General features: G+C 45.0%; 1 protein-coding gene across 1 annotated transcript in view; it reads left to right on the forward strand.

Annotated features, from left to right (window-relative positions):
• Positions 1-17291, forward strand: part of SLC9A8 (solute carrier family 9 member A8) — an 88876-nt gene extending 71585 nt beyond the window's left edge. The window contains exons 13-16 of the mRNA XM_066626123.1: positions 437-548; positions 6653-6873; positions 10272-10418; positions 13622-17291. Of these exons, the coding sequence (XP_066482220.1) occupies positions 437-548; positions 6653-6873; positions 10272-10418; positions 13622-13729 (588 nt within the window). The 3' untranslated portion in view covers positions 13730-17291. The remainder of the gene's footprint in view (positions 1-436; positions 549-6652; positions 6874-10271; positions 10419-13621) is intronic.
• Positions 17292-17765: the final 474 nt, after the last annotated feature.

The following is a 17765-nucleotide window of genomic DNA, read 5'->3' on the forward strand; positions in this document are numbered from 1 at the left end:
AAGGGGATTGGGCAGATTTATGAAAAAAGTCCCTCACAAGTTACAAGTCATGATGGCTGCATGTTAACTTTGGGTTTTAGAAGTATCTGGCATATTCTAGTTCAGTGCCAGAGGAATTCATCCCCCCTGGGATTTTAAGCTGCTTGTGTAAACTTGATGCAAGGGAGGGCACCAAGATGTAGGTCTCTTATTGTCTTGTGTGCTCCCTGGGGCATTTGGTGGGCCACAGTGAGACACAGGAAGCTAGACTAGATGGGCCTATGGCCTGATCCAGTGGGGCTCTTTTTATGTTCTTATCAGTGACTGTCATTGTGAATTGGAGTGAAGAGTATCCAAAGTTCTGTATTTGTAAACCATATAAAATTTGGACTGCCTTGATGTTTGTTGCCTGTACTGTTTTCTTCTGCTCTGTAAAGAATATGCTTACTTTTGACAGGTGCTTGTGCTTTTTGGCAGAGCTGTCAATATTTTTCCCCTCTCCTACCTGCTCAATTTCTTCCGTGATCACAAGATCACCCCCAAAATGATGTTCATCATGTGGTTTAGCGGTAAGTATTCATTTACCTGCACAAATTGTTCAGGTTATTGGCCCATCTAAGTACAGGTGTGCGCTTAACAACCTTCCACTTAACGATGGACTTCTATATGACAGTGGTCAAAGCGCAACAGAGATCCTCTTAATGAGACAGTCAGGACTCCCACAGCCTGTAGCAGAGTGTCTGTTTACACAGCAAAGAGGCTCTTAATGCAGAGAAGAGGCCATCTATCTCCAGTAGCCTATGCAGCCGGCTGGTTTCTGGCTGGGTGTCTGTTTATACAACAAATGCACTTGATTGGGCTGAATGTTTGCTTAACAATTTAATCACATTAACAACGGGCATTGGAGAACATAAGAACATAAGAACATAAGAACAGCCCCACTGGATCAGGCCATAGGCCTATCTAGTCCAGCTTCCTGTATCTCACAGCGGCCCACCAAATGCCCCAGGGAGCACACCAGATAACAAGAGACCTCGTCCTGGTGCTCTCCCCTACATCTGGCATTCTGACTTAACCCATTCCTAAAATCAGGAGGTTGCGCATACACATCATGGCTTGTACCCCATAATGGATTTTTCCTCCAGAAACTCGTCCAATCCCCTTTTAAAGGCGTCTAGGCTAGACGCCAGCACCACATCCTGTGGCAAGGAGTTCCACAGACTGACCACGCGCTGAGTAAAGAAATATTTTCTTTTGTCTGTCCTAACCCGCCCAACACTCAATTTTAGTGGATGTCCCCTGGTTCTGGTATTATGTGAGAGTGTAAAGAGCATCTCCCTAAGAACATAAGAACATAAGAACAGCCCCACTGGATCAGGCCATAGGCCCATCTAGTCCAGCTTCCTGTATCTCACAGCGGCCCACCAAATGCCCCAGGGAGCACACCAGATAACAAGAGACCTCATCCTGGTGCTCTCCCCTACATCTGGCATTCTGACTTAACCCATTCCTAAAATCAGGAGGTTGCGCATACACATCATGGCTTGTACCCCATAATGGATTTTTCCTCCAGAAACTCGTCCAATCCCCTTTTAAAGGCGTCTAGGCTAGACGCCAGCACCACATCCTGTGGCAAGGAGTTCCACAGACCGACCACGCGCTGAGTAAAGAAATATTTTCTTTTGTCTGTCCTAACCCGCCCAACACTCAATTTTAGTGGATGTCCCCTGGTTCTGGTATTATGTGAGAGTGTAAAGAGCATCTCCCTATCCACTCTGTCCATCCCCTGCATAATTTTGTATGTCTCAATCATGTCCCCCCTCAAGCGTCTCTTTTCTAGGCTGAAGAGGCCCAAACGCTGTAGCCTTTCCTCATAAGGAAGGTGCCCCAGCCCCGTAATCATCTTAGTCGCTCTCTTTTGCACCTTTTCCATTTCCACTATGTCTTTTTTGAGATGCGGCGACCAGAACTGGACACAATACTCCAGGTGTGGCCTTACCATCGATTTGTACAACGGCATTATAATACTAGCCGTTTTGTTCTCAATACCCTTCCTAATAGAATTGGCCTTCTTCACTGCCGCCGCACATTGGGTCGACACTTTCATCGACCTGTCCACCACCACCCCAAGATCTCTCTCCTGATCTGTCACAGACAGCTCAGAACCCATCAGCCTATATCTAAAGTTTTGATTTTTTGCCCCAATGTGCATGACTTTACATTTACTGACATTGAAGCGCATCTGCCATTTTGCTGCCCATTCTGCCAGTCTGGAGAGATCCTTCTGGAGCTCCTCACAATCACTTCTGGTCTTTACCACTCGGAAAAGTTTGGTGTCGTCTGCAAACTTAGCCACTTCACTGCTCAACCCTGTCTCCAGGTCATTTATGAAGAGGTTGAAAAGCACCGGTCCCAGGACAGATCCTTGGGGCACACCGCTTTTCACCTCTCTCCATTGTGAAAATTGCCCATTGACACCCACTCTCTGCTTCCTGGCCTCCAACCAGTTCTCAATCCTCGAGAGGACCTGTCCTCTAATTCCCTGACTGTGGAGTTTTTTCAGTAGCCTTTGGTGAGGGACCGTGTCAAACGCCTTCTGAAAGTCCAGATATATAATGTCCACGGGTTCTCCCGCATCCACATGCCTGTTGACCTTTTCAAAGAATTCTATAAGGTTGGTGAGGCAAGACTTACCCTTACAGAAGCCATGCTGACTCTCCCTCAGCAAGGCCTGTTCGTCTATGTGTTTTGAGATCCTATCTTTGATGAGGCATTCCACCATCTTACCCGGTATGGATGTTAGGCTGACCGGCCTATAGTTTCCCGGGTCCCCCCTCTTTCCCTTTTTAAAAATAGGCGTGACATTTGCTATCCTCCAATCTTCTGGTACCGTGGCCGTTTTGAGGGACAAGTTGCATACCTTAGTCAAGAGATCTGCAACTTCATTCTTCAATTCCTTAATAACCCTTGGGTGTATGCCATCAGGGCCCGGTGACTTATTGATCTTTAATTTATCAATGAGGTCTGAAACATCTTCTCTTTTAACCTCTATCTGACTTAACTCCTCGGTTAGGAGGGGCCGTTCGGGCAGCGGTATCTGCCCGAGGTCTTCTGCCGTGAAGACAGATGCAAAGAACTCATTTAATTTCTCTGCCATCTCTAAGTCTCCTTTTATCTCCCCTTTCCCTCCCTCACCATCCAGAGGGCCAACCGCTTCTCTGGCGGGTTTCCTGCTTCTAACATATTTGAAGAAGCTTTTATTATTCCCCTTAATGTTGCTGGCCATGCGTTCCTCATAGTCTCGCTTGGCCTCCCCTATCACCTTCTTACATTTCTTTTGCCACAGTTTATGTTCCTTTTTATTCTCTTCATTAGGGCAAGACTTCCATTTACGGAAGGAAGCTTCCTTGCCCTTCACAGCCTCTCTAACTTGGCTGGTTAGCCATGCGGGCACTCTCCTGGATTTAGTGGAACCCTTCTTTCTTTGCGGTATACACCTCTGCTGGGCCTCTATTACTGTTGTTTTAAGCAGCCTCCATGCACTCTGGAGAGACTGGACTCTTTTTACCCTCCCTTTCAACCTCCTCCTAACCAGCCTCCTCATTTGAGGGAAGTCCGCCCGTCGGAAGTCAAGGGTTTTTGTTAGAGATTTGCCTGGTATTCTTCCCCCAACGTGCACGTCAAAACGGATCGCAGCATGATCACTGTTCCCCAATGGCTCAGTAACGTTTACATCTCTAACCAGGTCCTGCGTACCGCACAAAATTAAATCCAGAGTCACCTGTCCTCTGGTGGGCTCCGTGACTAGCTGATCTAAGCCACAGTCATTTAGCACGTCAAGAAATCCGGTTTCCTTATCGTGACCAGAACACAAATTGACCCAGTCAATATGAGGATAATTGAAGTCCCCCATGATTACAACCCTGTCCTTCCTTGTCACCTCCCTGATCTGTTTCCTCATTTCAAGGTCCCCATCAGATTTCTGGTCTGGAGGACGATAGCACGCCCCCAGTATTACATCGCTGCACAAGCCTGGTAATTTAACCCACAGAGATTCTACGGTGGAGTCGGACCCACCTTCAATCTCTACTTTGCTGGATTCTATCCCTTCCTTAACATAAAGGGCCACCCCACCTCCAACACGCCCCTGCCTGTCCCTCCTGTAGAGTTTATAGCCCGGGATTGCGGTATCCCACTGATTCTCCGCATTCCACCAGGTTTCCGTTATGCCCACTATGTCAATATTTTCCCTTGTCACCAGACATTCCAGTTCTCCCACCTTTGCTCGTAGACTTCGGGCATTCGCATAAAAGCATTTATACACGGAATGCCCCAGGATGGGCTGCTTATTCGCTCCTTTGTCCCCGCATCCTCTCATTGTGCCAAACCGTCTATCACATCCCATCACCCTACCTTTCCCAATTTCTTCTCCTACCCTGCCTTTGTCTTGTTGTTCTCTAACCTCCCCATCCTCATCCCATAGGGATGAGGAGTCCCGAACCGGATGCCCCTTGGCTCCTGTCGGCCTTCCCCCAGGGATCAGTTTAAAAGCTGCTCTGCCACCTTTTTAATGTTATGCGCCAGCAGTCTGGTTCCATTCTGGTTCAAATGGAGCCCGTCCCTCTTGTACAGGCCCCGCTTGTCCCAAAAAGTTCCCCAGTGCCTAATGAATCTAAACCCCTCCTCCCTACACCACCGTCTCATCCACGCATTGAGACCCCTGATCTCCGCCTGCCTAGCTGGCCCTGCGCGTGGAACAGGTAGCACTTCAGAGAACGCTACCTTTGAGGTCCTGGCTTTCAGCTTCCTGCCTAAAAGCCTAAATTTGGCCTCCAGGACCTCCCAGCTACACTTGCCCACGTCGTTGGTGCCGACATGCACCACAGCCGCTACCTCTCCCCCAGCACTGTCTACTAGCCTGTCTAGACGAGAAGTGATGTCCGCAACCTTCGCACCAGGCAGGCAAGTCACCATGCGGTCCTCACATCCGTCGCAAACCCCCCTCTCTATGTTTCTAATAATCGAATCCCCCACTACAAGAAGCCCCCGACCCCCCTCCCGCCGAGGAGTATCCCGAGTGCGCTCGGATACGGGCCCATCCCCTGGAGAAGGGGTCCCCCCTAGGGGATTGTTTCCCTCCTCTCCAGGATGACGTCCTCCAGTCCCGAGACTTCCCACCCGGGCAGCCGAGGAGCTGCACGCCTGAGGTTGGGACGAAGCCTGATCGTCCCCGGAAGTCTCCCCACGGTCCTCCTCTGGCTGCCTGCGCTTCTCCAGGTCGGCCACCAAGGCTTCAAGGGAGCGGACGCGTTCCCTGAGAGCCTGGAGCTCCTTGCACCGAGGACACACCCATGACTTATGCCCCAGAGGCATATAATCATACATGTGGCACTCGATGCAGAACACTGGATAGCCCCCACCCTGCTGCTGGCTGTCTGACTGCATAGCTTTTTTGTTGTTGTTGTTGTTGTTTTATTTATGGGTCCTTTTAAAAACCGTACACTGGATAGCAGCCCTCTTCTCAAGGGAAGAGGAAGGGCAGTGTATGGGGCCCTGGCCTCCTCGCCCTGCTGCTGAACTCGCCCAGATGCTAAACTCTTGTGCCTTACCTGGCACTTAGTTCCCAGAGGCACTTGGTTCCCAGAGGCCACACGCGTCTGCAGAGTAGCCCTATGTACCTCCCTTAGGTGCTAACTTTCAATTTTGATTTAAGGTTGCTTTAAAGGTAAGATTAAGGTTAGAAGACAGGGAGTTAGAAAGACAAAGCGTTAGAATGAGTACACTTACCTCCTCCTCCTCCTGCTCCTCCTCCTCTCCTTCTCCAAAACTCAGAGGTCTCCTTGCCTTCTCCTCGCCCAGATGCTAAACTCTTGTGCCTTACCTGGCACTTAGTTCCCAGAGGCACTTGGTTCCCAGAGGCCACACGCGTCTGCAGAGTAGCCCTATGTACCTCCCTTAGGTGCTAACTTTCAATTTTGATTTAAGGTTGCTTTAAAGGTAAGATTAAGGTTAGAAGACAGGGAGTTAGAATTTTGATTTAAGGTTGCTTTAAAGGTAAGATTAAGGTTAGAAGACAGGGAGTTAGAACATATCCCTGTCGTTAAGGGACACACACCTGTATTTTCTACATTGGCCAGCTGCAGCCCTCTAGGGTTTCCAGACAAGTACTTTTCCAGTCCTACCTGGAGATGTGAGGAATTGAACTCGGGACTTCCTGCATCCAAAGGTTGTATTCTACCACTGAGCTATAGCCCCTGTCCTACTTGAAGAAGTGCATCTGAAGATGACTTTGACTTTTGGGCAAGTTGATATTGGAGCAGGAGGTCCTTCAGATACCAGGCCCCAAGTCATTTCTGCAGTGGAGGAGGCAGCAGAGATAATAGAATGCATGTTAAGGGATGAAAATGCACAACTGGGGCATGAGTCACACAGATGAAGTGCCTCAAGGTTTGCATGACCTTCAGCTTTTCTCAGGTCTTCACCATTCTCTGGCCTTCACCTTATTCAGGAATAGGCCACAGGGGCCTATTGTGGGTGATGATAATAGGATATTCCTGAAAGCCACAAGCAAGGTGAGAGTATTTTCTGTGACTTAAAAACCTTGTTGGTTGACAAAGATTTAGGGATGATCAGCAACTTATACTCTGTCCTGGATATCTCTCTGTTCCATTAGGCCTACGTGGGGCAATTCCATACGCTTTGAGTCTCCATTTGGGATTGGAACCAATTGAGAAGCGGCAGCTTATTGGGACCACAACAATCATCATTGTGTTGTTCACAATCTTGTTGCTGGGTGGAGGAACCATGCCCTTAATCAGACTGATCGATATTGAAGATTCTAAAGCCCGGCGGAAGAACAAGAAGGACATTAACCTCAGCAAAACAGAAAAAATGGTAAACTCCTTTTTATTTCAAGCTTCAGGCTAACTGGTTCTTAGTTTTCATAGAAAACAGATGAAACATCTGTTCATGCTTCTGTGCGTACGTATTAATTAAGGCAGAGATGGGGTGCAGGGGCAGCAACTTGTGAACCAATTCTGCTAGATCTTCTCTGTCCTTTTAATCCAATTCCCAGGGAGCCCTATTTCAGCATTCAAGTGGCAAGTGTAGTGCACTCTGATTACAAGTCTGCCACCTTTAAATGAAATAACTTTCAAATTGAAATTCAGACTTGATGCTACTAGATGGACTGAGTCACATATAAGTGGATGATGATAATGCACAGACTGTGAGTCACACATCACTCTGAGGGGGCAGGGTGTACTTCACCGATAAGCAGCTGATGTAAATTATTGGCAAGCGGTTCAAAATCAAGCAAATGCACAGCCATATTCAGGAAAGGGCAGGTGCTTCTTTAAGCCCACTATCTTGCCAGAGCAGAAGCATTGCAGAACAGCTGACAGTAACTAACCTCTATTCTACCACTTATAGAGCAGTCAGGTGTTTAGATCAGGCCAGCACACCGGGAACATGAGTGATACTGGTTCATCATTCAGTCTCAGTTCAGCTCTATGCTTTATGGGGCAAAAATCTTTGCCACATATATGCTGATTTTACATTGGTATTTCTCACTGCAGTCACATAAAGCTTGAAAGGTGTACTTGAGCATGCGCGCATGTTTCTTATGTGGTTGGGGTGGATTTTCAGATGTATGTAGTTTTATATCTCTCAATATATTTAGAAATACATTTCACTTATTGATATAAAGAATTCAGAGCAAATAGCAAACTTCATAAAGTATAAAACATGGTGCATTACATCATTCAAACATACAAAGACAAACAGTTTCAAAGTAATAATGAGATAGCAGCATCAGCAGATCAGAATTTATATTTACAGTATTTACAGCTAAGAATAAATGAGTCTTAAATTCCCTTCAAAACAAATAGCAAAAGTGGAACTGAGAGCAATCCCTGGAAGGAGCATTCCATAATCAAGGCATCACTGTAGGAAAAACCTGTTTCTTGTTCCCCATCTGCTATGCAGCTAGCAGCAATGGGGCATACAACAGGGTCTCTGAAGCTAATGTTAAAACTTGGGCATGTTTGTGTGAGAGAAAATAGTTATTCAGATGTGCTGGCCCCTGACTATTTAGGGGGTTCAAACATCAAAAACAACAACTTTGAATTGAACCTGGAAACAAATTCGTAGTCAAGAAGAAAATGAAATACTGTAATTATATTATCTGATCTACAGGCCGCAGTCAAAATTTATGTTAAAGAGCTATGTATGTATACGTATGCCTTCAAAACTTTACATCAGGGGTAGGCAAACTTTCAATTTTAGGAGGCCTGGACTTTTAACAATAGTATAGATGAGGGAGTTTCAGCAGGTGCAGCTTGTCATCTCACAGATGACACACTGTATCTGCTGAAATTCTCTCTCCTAACATAATTGTTAAAGGTCCAGGATCCTAAAGTTGAAAGTTTGCCCACCCCTGCTTTACATATTTGCGTCAAACTACTAAGCATGCAGAAAGGTAGAACTGTATGAATGGGGTATGGGTGGCAGCATCTTATGTACTAACCTCAGTTTATTAATAAATAACTTCTACTCTGATTTGGAGTGCTGTGTGCTCTGAGTGGGGTGGAATTTCTCAAGAGAACCTAATGCATTTGTGGTAACAACTGGGCGTGGAGGGGAAAATCCCAGCTCTATCAAAGACTGGAACAAATTTGAAGAGAACTGTGAACAAGAGAGAGGGCAAAACTTTCTCACTTCTTTCACATTTTGGGGATGGAAGTACAGTTTTTTTTTTGGGGGGGGGGCCGGGCCTGAAACTCATCAGGGCTTTTCCTGGTTGGTGGACTTCCTTTTCCCCCCAGAATGCTATGCTATATCATGATGTAATTATTGGGCATTCTTGGCAAAAAAAAAAAAAAAATGATGGCTGATAGCTGGAAGAAGTAGTAGTGGCTTGGTCCCTTCCCCAAAATGCCCCCCAACACTTTGTGGGCCCAAAATACATTTGCCACATAACATCTCATTTCCCTGATCCTATGTTTTGGCTGGGATTCAAAGAACTCTTCCAGATGTGCCCAAGGCTTGAATTGCATCTAGCAATCTTCTACTTTTTGTTTTTTAAAATGAACTCCCTTGTTGTGAACACCCTTCCTCCTCCTTTGGAGGGTGACATCTTCGCTCTCTCCATTCTCAGAGAGAAGCGTAATCGCTGCTGCTGAGTGGCTTGCAATCATGTCACCGCCAATTACTTCTGCATCTGCCTGCTTGGGGGGGGGCATCACTGTGCCACTGGTGGTGCAGTTGTCAAATCCACACAGGGCAAGGCTTGTTGTGGAATATGTGTGTCTTTGCCATGTGCCTTCCTTGTACCTCAAAGCCAGTTTGGTTGAACTCCAGTTGGGTTCAAAAACAACTGGCAAGTTGGTGCTGTGAAAAAGCAGTGTCTATGCAAACATGATCGTTGGCATCCTTCAGTCTCGGAAGACTATGGTGTCACGCTCTGAATGGTGGTTCTGGAACAGAGTGTCCTCTCCAGTGCACAAAGCCTGGGTAAAGTAGGTATGGAGGATAGGCTGTGACCCATGCAGCAAATTCTCCCTCTCCACGTCGCTGAAATGGTCCAATGGAAAAGCAGAGGCCAATACAGTTGGTTCCAGCAGCGTCGCAGGAGTTGCCAGAACGTGACTGTGTTCAACCATGAACTGCCTCAGGGACTCCAGCTCCAGATTTTGCCTCGAGGTTGACTCCTGAAGCCTTTTCCATAACTGGATGTAGCCACGAGGCAGTGGAGGTTTGGGATCAGAGTTTTCCTTCTCTCAGATGAGCTGCCTTCCCAGGCTAACGAGTCCCACCTACCCGGTGGCTGTTTAGTCGCCTCTTACGACAAGTACAGCCAAACTGAGGGCCTATTCTTATCCCCAGCCCCCGGGGATATGCAAACAGCTGTTTTGTGAAAGGCAGGCGCTAAGGAGATGCACTCACTGTTCTCTTCCTTTGGCAACTGGTACTGCAGTAACTGCCATAAGTCATCAAGCAGCTCTAATTAAAGCCTGTGTCAATCACAGCAACCCTTGCCTATCATGGCTCTGTACTGAAATGGGGTGCTGTAAGCAGAGTCCTCAGCATGACTGGCTCATTTCTCATATTAGAACTTGCAGCTTTCCACTGATTAACTTGCTTGTTGCATTTCTGTTACTGTTTTGTGTTTTTGTCAAATCGGCTTCATCAGTTTTAAAAAAGAAGGTTCATAAATGGTAGAGACTAAAGAGTGACCAACGAGGGAGTTATTTCAGGTACTAATGATTGTTTTCCTTGTCTGATCTTTCCAGGGTAATACCATTGAATCTGAACACTTATCTGAACTCACAGAAGAAGAATATGAAACTCACTACATAAAGCGCCAAGATCTCAAAGGCTTTATGTGGCTCGATGCCAAATACTTGAACCCTTTCTTTACCAGACGGCTCACACAAGAGGTGGGTCCTGTTTACACTAAAGCCAGGACTGGTTTGAGGAAAGAGCCATTGCTCAGTGGGGCAGATGCTTTGTACTCTGAAGGTCCCGGTTTCAGTCTCTGGCATCTTCAGGTATGGCTGGGTAAGACCCTCACCTGAAACGCTGGAAAACTGCTTGCAGTTGGGATAGACCTGAGACTGACGGTGCAATCCTAACCAACTTTCAAGCACCAAGATAAGGGCAATGCAGCTTTGAGGTAATGGAACAAACATTCCCTTATCTTGAGGAGGCCTCTGTGACTGCGACCCAACTGCAGGGTGCAGCCGTGTCCCATTGGTACAGCTATGTCAATGGTGGAAAGTTGGTTAGGATTTGGGCCTGCGTTAGAGCCTAATCCTATCCACACTTTCCTGGGAGTAAGACTCATTGACCATAAAGGGATTTACTTCTGAGTAGACATGAATAGGATTGGACTGTGTGACAGCTCAGTGGTCTGTCTCAGTATAAGGCAACTTCATGCGTTCTTATTGATTTGCAGCCTGTTTCCATCCATGGGAACCTACTGCATGCCTGCTACCTCCATGCAGGCCGTATTGTGCTGGCACTGAGTTCATGTAACCAAAGGTAGATCTGTCAATACAATTTACTGAATTTTTGCCAAGTAATCAAGCTCCAATCACTTCACCTTATCTCAAAGTCAATCAGAGGGCAGAGCCTTTCAACTCTGAACAGTTTCGTTTTCTCAAGCAGCAGGCAGGCACCTTCTCAAGCAGCGGGCAGGCATGCTCCTTAGAAGCAAATTGTTTCTACAGCAACTGGGAAATTCCAGCCAGTTAACCTTTTATTCTCCTTCCTTAGTTCCCTTTTGCAAATGCTGCAGCAGCCTGGTTCTGCTTTGCAAATGCTTGCAAAGCAGGTCTGTTTTTTTTCAATACCAGGATGGGATCCTCCTTTCCATTTGAAACATAGTCCCAGGCTATAATTCAATGCACCATTATTTAAGAATAACACCCATGGAAAGCAGTGGGTCTGCTTCTGAGTAAAACGAGTTGCAAATATCTCATCTCTTTGTTGTGAATTGAATTGCACACTCTCCGTTATGTGTTATGGGTTCTATGCTGTACGAAGAGCTTCTGGCTTAACACACCAGACACCTTAAAGGTGGATTTGATTCATGGTTCTCCCGCAGTGGTTCCCAACCTTTTTCACTTGCATATCCCTTGGCAACCCATTTCCATAAATTGTACCCTTCATATTAGCGAAATTTGTAATTAATAATACAAGCCCTCATCTCCTTTATATGAAAGCCCAGACTTCATGTATTTTTCACAGTGTTTTCTCTGTTTATCTGTTTGAAGAACAGAAGACCGCATTTGCACTGTTTTGCACCAGAAGTGTGCTGAGAAATTCTTGGTGATTGATCACTTTCCATATTATGTTTCAACTTTTTTACTGTGCTAGTTTTCAATCACTGGTTCATACATGAATTGATGACCAAAAACTAGCTATTGGTGGGGCTTTCACAGCCAACTAGCTACCTTCCTTCCTGCCCTGCTGGCCCTGCAAAGCATTCTGGAGCACGGCCTGCCTTTTTCTGCCATTATTCCATTCTTTTTCAAGTACCCCTAAAGGTCCTGTTGAGTGTCCCTGGGAGTATATGAATACCAGGTTGGGAACCACTGTTTTACTGGTATGTTGTTTACAGTGCACTTACTCTGATAGTGTTAACAAAAAGGTGGTGAAGACCAGAATTCAAAAAGAATAAAAATGTATCTTATGATCTTTTACTATGTTTTAAATAAATTAGAGACTACAGTTCTTAGGTAAAAATTAGTGGTAGGTTATTTTTCAGGATCTGACCTCGGGTAAAATCAGACAAAACTATAGTCAGACACCCCCCCTAAGTTTAACCCCAGACTTATCCAAGAGTCATAGAAAATTCCATGATTGTTGGCTCAAAACCTGCCCTCAGCTTATCTGTGGGGTCATCTTGTGGGCGAGTGTCTGTGGTGAATAACATGCTGCAGATGAACAGTCTGCAGGCCTGCCTGCTCTCAAAATGAGTAAGCAGACAAAGTAAATGAAACACTTTCTCAGGGCTAGTAGCTTTTGCTGAACCATTTCCAAGACTTGTATAGGATGCTGCAGAAAGAAATCACAAAATGCATGTTTTTGCACTGTACATAATTTATGCATGTATGGATATTTTGTGTTTGCCAACTTTTATGTCATGTTTTTGTTAGGAACTGGGATAAGGAATGATAAGGAAGGAAGAGAAGCCAAAGTGTAGAGCTGGGGCTCATCAGGCAGGAACAGTGCTGAGCAAAGAACAAGAATAGTACAAAAACATCAAGCCCTTGTTTTGAATTCTAGTGGCTTCTACAGTTGTTGACCAGGCATCTCTGTTAAGGCTTTGCTCATCCACACAGAGGCCATTTCATACATATTATTGTATTGATTGATTAATTATCAGATTGATACTCTGCTTTTCTATAATCATGACTTATAGATTTCTAAAGCAGTGAAGCAATATCAAAAGTCCAAACCACAACAGCAGTCGTCTTAAGCAGTGATAGAACAGTGAAAGTATAAAAGCGCACACACCAAAAAATACAATTTTGGCTCACCTGTGATGTAACCATATGTCACATGTGTTTTCAGATGCTTGTTTGTCACATACCTGCATGTAGGTACACACTCTGAAAAACTTGGTGCCAAATCGCACTTTACTTTCAGTGTGTGTGTTCAACCCATGTTTTCCTTTATCTTTAACTGTAGCCAGGGTGGGGGCAAACTACCCTACAAAACTTTGCCATGGTGATGGGGCTTCTGCACTTTGCCCTTACTGTGATTCTGATGCCAGTCTCTTGCACATATGTGTGCCTCTTAAAGTACAAAAAAGCTTCAGAATGCCAGATACGAGGGAGGGTACCAGGATCCAGGTCTCTTGTTGTCTTGTGTGCTCCCTGGGGCATTTGGTGGACCACTGTGAGATACAGGAAGCTGGACTTGATGGGCCTTTGGCTTGATCCAGCGGGGCTCTTCTTACGTTATGTTCAGTTGGCTTGAAAGGAAGACCTTTCACAGTTGATTTTGTTTGGCTTATGCATTGTTTGGAGCTCAAGTGTCATTCTTTCCTAATTTATACACAAACTGTTCTGTTTCATAGGCAGGCACAGATAGTGCTGTCTGTCTAAGATATGGCAATTTTGCTTTGCTTTAGGACTTTCACCATGGACGCATACAGATGAAAAGCCTTACCAACAAATGGTATGAAGAAGTACGACAAGGACCATCTGGATCAGAAGATGATGAACAGGAGCTACTGTAACAGGATGGCGAGGAGTAACTTAAACTGAATGCACCAAAAATTAAAATGTAATGGAATGTCTTCATAAAAAAGACCAGCTCCTCATGGTATACTCTAGTATCAAAGGAGAGATCCAGTACGTCTTGATAAGATTGCCACGTTGAACTGATTCTCAACCACTTAGTTGCAACATGTATTGAGGTGAAAGATTGTAGTGAACTTCTGGATCTCGAAGTTACACTGAATCCTTGAACTGAGAATACCAAGTACTTTGGGATCATTAGAAAGTGGGTTGCATCTGTTGTAATTTGTACTGTAGGTGTATGCTAGAAAGATGATACAGGACTGTTTCAGGAAACTTTATAGTGCACTTTATTCTACGCTTTTTTCAATACACTGGACCAGCACGGAAGCCAAGAATGAGTAATACTGTGAACTTGTATCCATGGTAAATTGGTAAATTATTATTCTTTCATGTTCAACTTTGATTTGCACTATTACTATATTATGGACTCGAGATGCAGGGAAAGAACACTGCCATGAGCAAATAGTCCTTAATTAAAGCCTCGTGGTTTCAGATACTTCAAAATATGCCGACCTGTGTTCTTATTTTCAATGTCAGAATGGCCTGATCCAAAGTCCATCCCTAGAACTTGAATCAATACTTTCTCAACTGCAGGGCAGAGTTTTAATTTGCAATTATTTATTTCTCCCCACTCACTTCAGCAACTTGCAAATATTTGTTCATTCTTGTCGTATGTCGTACCAATAAAAGATTAGCTCCTAATCCATGATGTTCACTTAGAACCACAGCAAGCTGCTGCTGCTGTTGTCTGAAGGTTACAGAAATGTCCCTGGTTGCTGGGTTCACGTGGAAGTGGCTTGCTGAAAGAGGGACAGAGGCAAGCAAGCAAGGTGACTTTTGTAACCACCTATACTAGCAAATCTGAACAATTTTGAGCTACATTTTCTCATTCAGTCTCCTGATCTACTTAAGCTGCTTTTAGAGGCTTGTCTGCACATTCTCAGAAATCACATGGTGGGGTTCCTTGGGACTGCACCATGTCAGATAGCCAATGGGGGATTGCTTGCTTGAATGCTTCCCATGTGAAAAATCTTCCAGCACATGAACAAGTAGCTCGTCAGGGAGCAGGATTTCACTATATCCCACAGGATCAAACCTGCATCAGCTTAGCTTCAGTAACTACAGCATCAGGTCCCAGATCATTTGCCAGGTCCCAGAGGATGATTGACTGATGGAAAGGCCCATGCTTGTGGTCCCGGCCATGCTGCATATTGCATTGTTAGACCTTGAAATTGATCCATGACGTCTCAAAATAGGGCCCCCATCTGAAACCCTGGAGAGCTGCTGCCCAACAATACTGATGTAGGAGGACCAATGGTCTGATTTCCATATCAGGCTACTTAATGTGTTGTTGTGTTGAAGTGTAACTGTCTGCCACTTTTTGCTTGTTTAGGATGTTATCTGTTGGCAACCTTCAGTCTCGAAAGACTATGGTATTGCGCTCTGAATGGTGGTTCTGGAACAGCTTCTAGTGTGGCTGAAAAGGCTGATTCAGGAGTGACAATCCCTTCCACACCGGGAGCAAGTGCACTCTGTCCCTGGTCTGTCTCTCTGGCTATGGGCCTTCCTTCTTTGCCTCAGACTGTTGGCCAAGTGTCTCTTCAAACTGGGAAAGCCCATGCTGCACAGCTTGCCTCCAAGTGGGCCGCTCAGAGGCCAGGGTTTCCCACCTGTTGAGGTCCACTCCTAAGGCCTTCAGATCCCTCTTGCAGATGTCCTTGTATCGCAGCTGTGGTCTACCTGTAGGGCGCTTTCTTTGCACGAGTTCTCCATAGAGGAGATCCTTTGGGATCTGGCCATCATCCATTCTCACAACATGACCGAGCCAACATGTTTAGGATGTGTGACATTTTAAATTCTGCCTTTCTACAAAATGTATCTAAGGTGACCTCCAATGCCAGTTGTAAAAAAAAAAGTATTACAACATTGTACCAATCCATAAAATTAAACCAAGACTACAGCAAACATCAAGAACAGACTAAAAACCTCAGCAGAGTCACAATTGAAAATAGCAACAACTAAAAAAACGTTTTGGAAAAGGTTGTCTTTACTACTTATCTACAGGTATGCAGCAATGGGGGCAGGCAGGCAGGCCTCCTCCAGCATGGCTTTCCACAGTTCAGCACCAGCACAGGTGCCCCTTATGACCTCCTTCCATTATACTTCAACATGGAAAACCGTCTCAGCAGATGAGCTTGGGTAACATATTGGCTGCAATCATATACGCACTTACTTGAGGGTAAGTCCCGCAGACCTCCAAAAGATTTACTTTTGAGTAAAGATGCACAGGTTGGGAATGGATGCTGGAATATTCTTTATTACCTTGTGCTACACTGATACTAGCTTCCTATCCATCTCTGGTCATGGTTTCAGGAGTGATATTGACTTTATGCAGGAGAGCCGTTTTTATGTTGAGAAAGCTTGCTTGGTTTCATTTCCTCTTTAAAAAAAATTGGCACAGATTTGATGTCATGTAGCTTCTCCATCTTCTTTCCAGGAGATTATTTACAGATAACATACATTTCCCTGTGATGGACTGGTACCAACTCAAAGTGTCCTTGGAAGACCTGAAATGCTCCTCATGTTTATCTCTAAGAGTTCTTAAGAAGTTATTTATGCTTAACACTTAAGAGCCCAATCCTCTTCAACTTTTCAGTGCTGATGCAGCCATAATGGAGTGCCAGTGTAAGGGAATAAACATTCCCTTACCCTGGAAAGGCCTCTGTGTCTGCTCTCCCCACTGTAGGATACAATGTACAGCTTTTTGGCACAGCTGCTTCCGCGCTGGAAAGTTGGATAGAATGAGGCCCACAGTCATCTTGTGGTGTGCAGGAGCCTGCAGAAAGGAACTATAACATATCCTAAATTAAACATGTTTACTTGCACACGTTACTGTATAACCGTGATCGGCAGCTCACTTTACAGAAAGGCCACACAGAGTGGAAGAGAGTTTTGGGTTACGACCCCCACTGTTGACTGCAAAGTGGAGTGTCATAAGTCCCATTGCCACCTCACCTCACCCTCTTGCCTCTGGGTTCACAATAGGTAGATAGCTCGTACTCCTGGGGGGTGGGTGGGTTGATTGGTCTCAAGAAACTCCAGTTGCCAATTCTTAAGCGTAGCTTCTATGGAAGATGCCACATATTTAACCTTCCATTAGCTTTGTCCTGCTAATTTGATTTGTATGTAGTCGGATAACTTTGTGGAAATGTTGTGTATATTTCATTGTCCTTTGTGTTGAGATGTGCCATGACCCTTGTGTTCAGTAGTATTCCTCCACGCAGACAGATGTATTTTTGTTGCTGACTTATAATGGATTGTAATTGCTGCAAAGCCACTCTGTCCATTAGACATTGTTTTTCCCCCTCATCAAGCAATTACTGTAGCTCCTTAAAAGACGAGCACAAGAATTGAATACTTCTATAGTCAAATTTAATTCATCTAATGCATGTGTGGTTGAAAATACATGCCTGTCAGATGCATTTTAGCCCTTCTCTTGTGCGCATTAAAGTTAATTTTATTGACAAATAAAATACTCTGCAAAAATATATGTATGTCTAGACATCTGTCTTGATTGAATTGATGCTTATCTTTTGTGGTACTGTTTTGGGAGCAAATGGATCCCACCTGTAAGACCTGCTACATCGAACCTGCTACATCGAACCTAGGCTGTTAAGGAGGAATGTCTGCTCTTGCACCTGCAACAGGACACTGGAGCAACTGCATCAGCAACTGGGACACCTCCCTCACAAGGAAAGGCTGCAATACTTGGAGCCCTTCAGTCTAGTCTAGAAAGAAGGTGCCTGAGTGAAGACATGATTGATACATAAAATTATGCATGGGGTAGATAGTGATCTTTTTTTTCTTGCACAACACCAAAACCAGAAGTCATACACTGAAATTGACTGGTGGAAGAGTTAGAACAGACAAAAGGAAATTTCTTTTCCCAGCAGTTAATAAATCTATGGAACC

Source organism: Tiliqua scincoides, chromosome 4 (genome assembly GCF_035046505.1).
Source record: "Tiliqua scincoides isolate rTilSci1 chromosome 4, rTilSci1.hap2, whole genome shotgun sequence".
Taxonomy (NCBI): domain Eukaryota; kingdom Metazoa; phylum Chordata; class Lepidosauria; order Squamata; family Scincidae; genus Tiliqua; species Tiliqua scincoides.